General features: G+C 42.2%; 1 protein-coding gene across 2 annotated transcripts in view; it reads left to right on the top strand.

Annotated features, from left to right (window-relative positions):
- LOC311247399 (lactase-like protein) overlaps positions 1-6,389 on the top strand; it is a 12,087-nt gene extending 5,698 nt beyond the window's left edge. Inside the window, exons 8-13 of one of the 2 annotated variants that reach the window (XM_084337793.1) lie at positions 1,224-1,498; positions 2,094-2,220; positions 3,350-3,549; positions 3,856-3,919; positions 4,944-5,017; positions 5,518-5,642. In XM_084337793.1, coding sequence (XP_084193919.1) covers positions 1,224-1,498; positions 2,094-2,220; positions 3,350-3,549; positions 3,856-3,919; positions 4,944-5,017 — 740 coding nt within the window. In that variant the 3' untranslated portion in view covers positions 5,518-5,642. Of the gene's footprint in view, positions 1-1,223; positions 1,499-2,093; positions 2,221-3,349; positions 3,550-3,855; positions 3,920-4,943; positions 5,018-5,517 lie in introns of both variants that reach the window. The other variant, XM_084337792.1, reaches the window with a different exon arrangement.
- The last annotated feature ends 1,027 nt before the right edge of the window (positions 6,390-7,416 follow it).

Here is a 7,416-nt window from a genome sequence, read left to right as displayed (position 1 = left end):
TGTATGTATGTATGTATGTATGTATGTATGTATGTATGTATGTATGTATGTATGTATGTATGTATGTATGTATGTATGTATGTATGTATGTATGTATATACAAAGCTTTATAACGAACCACTGCAGATTCTGAGGGTTAAGTCAATAACTCGTCCTAACTAATTATTGCAAGCTTGCATTGTGTTTTTAAAGGGATCAACGATAATATAATAATAATAAAAGACTGCTGCTGTGACCTCACTGTCACCCTTCCCCCGAACTATGAATCACTAAAGACAGTTTCTAACTGCTGCTGTGACCCATTTTCACCTCCATTTTATATTGTGACAATGGGTCAGGGGTAGAGCGGGTCGTCCAATGATCGAAGGGTTGGTGGTTCGAATCCCGCTCAAGCCCATGTCCATCCCATTGCCGTTGTATCCTTGGGCAAGACACTTAACCTACTTGCCTCGTATGAATGTGTATGCATGTGAATGAATGTTGGTGGTGGTCGGAGGGGCCGTAGGCGATGATTATTCGCCACGCTTCCGTGAGTCTGCCTCAGGGCAGCTCTGGCTGCAATTGTAGCTTACCACCACCGGTATGACTGTGTATGAACAAATAATGGACTCTGTAAGCGCTCTGGGGTCACTGGGGTGTCACGAAGAGCGCTATATAAATCCAATCCATTATTATTATTATTATTGTAAACACTGAATCGGAACGTGCAATGTTACTCACTGTGCCTTGTATATATCTTATACCCTTTAAAAACAAAAGATCTATTTTGACCTTGTTTTTTTAGCACTCGCTTGTATTTAAATTGTAAACATTTTTAGTTAAGTATTGTGTGATTTTGTGCGAAGGGGCGGACTAGCAAAGAACGATTTACATTTTTCACATTTACATATTTACATTTAGTCATTTAGCTGATGCTTTTATCCAAAAGCGACTTACAAGTTCTGTACGACAAGTCATCAGGAAGGGCACAACTCTATCAGCTGAGTAACAATGTTCATCAAAGTGTTGAGTGCTACAGTGTAGGTTAGTTTATTAGTGCATGACAGTAAGGTTAGTTAGGGTTAGATTTATTTAATTAATAAAAAAATTCAGATAATGGTTGAAGAAGTGCGTCTTCATTGTACGGCAAACTGTCTGTTTAACTGTGCACATGACGATCTAAAAAACTAAAACAATCTTGAATCTTGAATCTTGAATCATCCAAATGTTTGTCCCGCCTACAGGAAGGAAAAGCGCCCAGCAGGGCTTGGGTTCCTCCCGGCTGCCCGTCTTCTCTTCCCAGGAGAAGAGCTACATAAAGGGCACCTGTGACTTCCTGGGCATCGGCCATTTCACCACCCGCTACATCACCCAGAAGAATTACCCGTCGGGTGGAGCGAACAGCTACTTCACTGACCGCGACCTGGCAGAGCTGGTTGACCCCCGCTGGCCTGATCCTGGATCAGAATGGCTCTATTCTGTTCCTTGGGGCTTCCGTCGCTTGCTGAACTTCGTCAAGGTCCCAAAAACGAGAAACGAATTAAAATTATAAGGGAAAAAAAAACACACATTCACTGCATTCAAGATGTTAACCCTTTCACTACCACACTACCAAATGGTTAACCCTTTCACTGCGACAATACAGAAGGTTAATAACCCTTTCACAACCACACTACAGAAAGGTTAACCTTCTGTCCTGTGGTAGTGAAAGGGTTAATGAAACTTTCTTGTTCAGATTGACGTCAGAGATGTATCTTCTATACTCTATGGTCTTAGTGACTCAGGAGCTGTTACCAGTTACAAGAATGAATGAATGAATGAATGAATGAATGAATGAATGAATGAATGAATGAAAAGTTTATTTTTGAACATGTACTTCTCCATATTCCTCCAAAAAAATCACGGTATCTTGTTCCGTCAAACCAAACAATCATAACAACAAATAAAAAAAAACATAAAAAAAAACATTAAAAAATAAAATAAAAAAAGGAATTATAAACAAAAGGTCAAGAGCAATGCGTTTGGTTAACAAATCAGAAACGCCATAAAAATTATCTAAAAGAAAAAAGAAAGCGATGTGGAAATAAAACAAAAATATCACGTCTCTCTGACAGACTCAGTACGGAAACCCCATGATCTACGTGACGGAGAACGGCGTGTCGGAGAAGATGCTGTGCACGGAGCTGTGCGACGACTGGAGGATGCTGTACCTGAAGGACTACATCAACGAGATGCTGAAGGGTAAGAACAACCCCTGTGCTGTGTGAGATCAGATAAGATAAGGTCAAATAAGATAAGGTAAGGTATTCCTTTATTAATCCCCTTGGGTAAATTCGGGTGTCATAGCAGCAGGGGGGGGGGGGGGGGGGAGGTACAGGTGTGGGCATGGTAATAGTAGAAGACATAAATATAGGCAATAGAATTATAGTAAAGATAAAAAAAAATAAGCAGTGTAAACCATATAATTAACTCTGAATATGAGAATATGAGCAATGTAATCAAAGGTGTGCAGATGAGGGTCTGTATGCCCTATCAGTTATATTATATGTTACAATAAATGTGCTCAATAACACAATATATACTATAAGTAAGTAACGTATACAGTATACACAGGTGCAGTATACATAAGGTACCCTAACTGGCGTGATATAAGTCATACGTTATACATTGTAGTCGTGCAGGTTAGGTGGTAAGAGTCGGACACGAACACATTGCTGTGGTGGGAGATATATTGCAGTGGGACCTTCTGAGCTTGGGCCAATATTTGAGCTATTTAGTTTGTCTTTATTTCAGTTCAGTTCAGAGTTTTTATTTGCCACATGGAATAATACAATCATAGTTTCTTCATTAAAAAAATCATAAATAGCCATTCCATGGACAAAAGGAGCAGGAAGAAGAATAAATCTTATAATTACCTGCCCCTTAATCCTAAACTAACATGTATTTTCTTAATGGTCGGCGTATAACCTTATTTACACAAATAATCATTTATACCATTATAAAAGAAACACAATCCACAGTTAAACAAAACATTTTTAAATAATAATAATAATAATAAAGAATAAAGAAGAAAAGAAAGAGAAGAGAAAAAAAAAGATCTCACTATTCAGATCACATTTTGATTTTCATACTGACTAAATTTTTTTTTTTATACATTTTTTTGAATTGATAAACACTGTTACATCCCTTAAGCTCGCTATGGAGAGAATTCCATAACTTTACACCAATAACTGAAGGACACATCTGTTTAAGTGTGGTACGTGCAAACTGATGTTTAAAATTGTATTTTCTCCTACTAAACTCACTTTCTAAATGAAAACGACACGGCAACTGAAAGAAGTCTCCCTTTTGTCGTCCCCGTTTCCTCCAGCGATCAAGGACGGGGTGAACGTCAAGGGCTACACCGCCTGGTCGCTCCTGGACAAGTTTGAGTGGGACGAGGGCTACTCCGAGAGGTTCGGCCTGTACTACGTGGACTTCAGGAGCAAGAACAAACCACGTTACCCGAAGGCCTCCGTTCAGTACTACAAGCGCATCATCAGCTCCAATGGGTTCCCCAACCAGAGAGAGGTAAAGTAGTCCCTCACGGTGCGGGGGGGCGACAGTCAGGCTCGGGAGGTAGATCGGTCGTCTGGTAATCGGAAAGGTTACCGGATTCGATTCCCGCTCCTCCTGTGCATGGGCAGCGTGTCGAAGTGTCCTTGAGCAAGACACTTAACCCCCTAGTGCTTTGGATAAAAGCTGTTATATAAATGCACCATTTACCTCACAGTGAAGACTAGAAACATGCTTCATTATGGAAGAGAACATTTTCTTGATGAAAATAGCAATATTATTAGAGTTTTTTATTAGAGTTTCTTTTTCCTTTTTTTGCAGGTGGAAAGCTGGAAGAGAAAAGCCACAGAGACTTGCTCTAACAGCAACCAGCTTCTAGCTGCAGGTCAGTAACCTACACCACACCACCACAACACTACACCACACCACCACAACACTGCACCACAACACTACACCACACCACCACAACACTACACTACACCACACCACTGCACCACAACACTACAACACACTACCATAGCACCACACCACACTACCATAGCATCACACCACAACACTACAACACTACACCACACTACCATAGCACTACACCACACCACCACAACACTACACCACACTACCATAGCACTACACCACACCACCACAACACTACACCACACCACCACAACACTACACCACCACAACACTACAACACTACACCACACCACACTACCATAGCACCACACCACAACACTACAACACTACAGCACACTACCATAGCACTACACCACACCACCACAACACTACAACACTACACCACACCACACTACCATAGCACCACACCACATTACCATTCCACCACACCACAACACTACACCACACCACCACAACACTGCACCACAACACTACACCACACCACACTACCATAGCACCACACCACAACAACACTACACCACACCACCATAGCACCACAACACTACAACACTACACCACACCACCACAACACTACACCACACCACCATAGCACCACAACACTACACCACACCACCATAGCACCACAACACTACAACACTACAACACTACACCACACCACCATAGCACCACAACACTACAACACTACACCACACCACCATAGCACCACAACACTACACCATAGCACCACACCACAACACTACACCACTACACCATAGCACCACAACACTACACCATAGCACCACAACACTACACCACACCACCATAGCACCACAACACTACACCATAGCACCACAACACTACACCACACCACCATAGCACCACACCAACACTACACCACAGCATTACACCAGAGGGATGAGCTAGCTGGGGGGGCGTGGGGGCAAACAAAGGAAAATTCTGTGGCTGGTTCGTTATTCCGACATTTAACAGGGTTTCTCTTTGTTTCGCCCCTCCAGCTAGAAGACAATCCCAGGAAAATCAGGAACATGCAGGAATGCCAAAGGCTTGGCCCGTGCATGATGAGGTTTAGGTACAACCAATGAAATATTGCTGTGTGAGATGGATGCTGCTGCAGCAGTGATTTGCGTTGAAGATTAGATTGGTGACGTATTCATTACTATCAATTATTACTGCTTACAGTCTCAGGAAACATGTCTGTGCTACAGGACAACACTTACAACTTAAACTGTAGCCATGCAACCAGTATTACTGCCTCAGGGTACACTGGTCTGACTCTGTTAGACACTTGTTTCACTTCCCATGTTGCTAAACCCTGATAGGGATATGTAAATAATGTATATTGTACTAAACGTTATATATTATAATGTTGAGTAATATGTTTAGTATTGTGTTCTTGCATTGTCCTATGAGATCCTGTACAGTCATGGTACCATGTGTGTGTCAGCTGTGTATGTACTACACTGTCAGTTGATGTGTGGAACCGTTCTCGTCGAGGCAGATCCATGTGCATTCCTTGCATTGGCAAATAAAAAAAAATCAACGTGATTCTGTTCTCCGTGTCCATTTCAGACCCCCTCATAAGCCACATGGAGATGGTAACGGAGATAGTGGTCCCGACGGTGTGTACCCTCTGCATTCTCCTCAGCGCGCTCTTCCTCATGTTCTTGCTGCGCGGTCGCTTCTGAAAATAAAATAAAAACAGTCCTACCGGCAACGGTAGCCATTCAATTGTGATACACGCACACACACGCACACACACACACATACACATACACATACACACACGTGCCCATGTAGTATGTACACACTTGCATACATGTACACACACACACACACACACACACACTTGCTCATACATACGTTAAGCCTCACGTTTTTGTCTTAATCCTTCAAAACCTTGGCGTCTTCGAAGCGGAAGAGTAGGAGCAGAACGTGGTTCCATGCAAGGCGCCGGTCATGTTGTGACGAGGCAGTTGTTGATTTAAATGTCAATCAGTTCCATTTAGAAACAACAGGCAAACTTGTGCATTTCATTTTCAGAGTGACATTACCAAAATGGTAAAAATGTAGCATATTCGCAGCACAGCGGCAATTTTGCTCTCATGTTATGCTGAGGATGGGATTCCTTTCCACCCGGGGAACAGGGTGAATAGGGTCAATAGCCAACAGGATACATGTCAGAGTTTTCTATGAATGAATTCCAGCTTGGTGTTTGATGTGAAATGAACTAGGCTTTGTTTCAAGAAACCTGTATAGAGTTCCTTTTTTATTTCTAATTTAAACAACCTATTCTGGTTTGCTTTTCTGAACCTTAGTAAAATACAGTAGCCGTCTTCCCATCACACCCACCCCTTTTATATACATAATGATATTGTAGTGTTTACAATAGGGCCAACACTTTTTTTAAGATGGGGGAATAGTGATCCCATCAAGTGCTGTTGTAAATTACTCTCTGTATCAGGATAATTGAATTAAACTCAAATAAATTACATTTGAAAAGAGTTGTGAATAAGAATGTCATTTTGTGTTGTGAATTGAAAGACTTGAGGGCTCTGCAAACCATTAACAGGGCTACAATTGATTGATGGAATGGAGAAAGAAGCTTATTTTATATACATACAGTATGCATAGTTAGGATAACATGAGTTGGTGTTGTTTTTTTTTTTTTTTATTATCTTTTTCCCCCCTCCTTTTTCCTCCAATTTTCTCCCATCCCAATGTTAGTCGTTATGCCAATTCCCAATCCCCTTCCTGGTCGCTGCGCACTTACCCCCCACAGTCGGTCTGGGAGAGTGGAGGCTATCACGTGCTTCCTCCGACACACGTCTAGCCAATCAACCGCTTCTTTTCACCTGGCAGCGCAGACTCTCACTGAGAGCGTGTAACGTGTGGAAGGATCACACTACCCCCCTTAGATCCTATCCGCGCTTAGCAGGCGCCCCGACCGAACTGTAGGAGTCGCATACAACGACCCGGACCCACCCTCTAATACTGCCAATGGACCTATCTCAAACCCTGCCCTCTTTTCTTGATCCTCCAATCACAGCTGTCGCTTACCTCGGACTTCCTCGTACAAACAAAGTTTGTCCGAGGTAAGCGACAGCTGTGATTGGAGGATCAAGAAAAGGGGCAGGGTTTGAGATAGGTGTATTGTATTAGTGTGAACGGCCAGCCAAGCTGGTGACAACCCCGGAGCTGTGAGCTGGATTCAAACAGGCGAATCCAGCGTCTCCGGGGTTGGTGACGAACGCAATCTCCGCTACGCCACCTGACCGCCCGAGTTGGTGTTATTCTAATATTATATACAGTGTGTATTAGATATATAGTGCCTTGCAAAGTTATTGGTTAAATATTCAAACAAAAGGCTGCACAACTGTCTGTTGTTTAGCAGCTTAATTTTACACCCAAAATATGAGAGAATTCTTAGCTTTAATTTTATCGAAATTGTTCGAAGAAATACTTTTTTTT

This window comes from Notolepis coatsorum (assembly GCF_963971535.1).
Source record: "Notolepis coatsorum genome assembly, chromosome: 20".
NCBI lineage: Eukaryota > Metazoa > Chordata > Actinopteri > Aulopiformes > Paralepididae > Notolepis > Notolepis coatsorum.
Note: the sequence above shows the minus strand (reverse complement) of the source record. Positions and strands in the feature narration are given on the sequence as shown.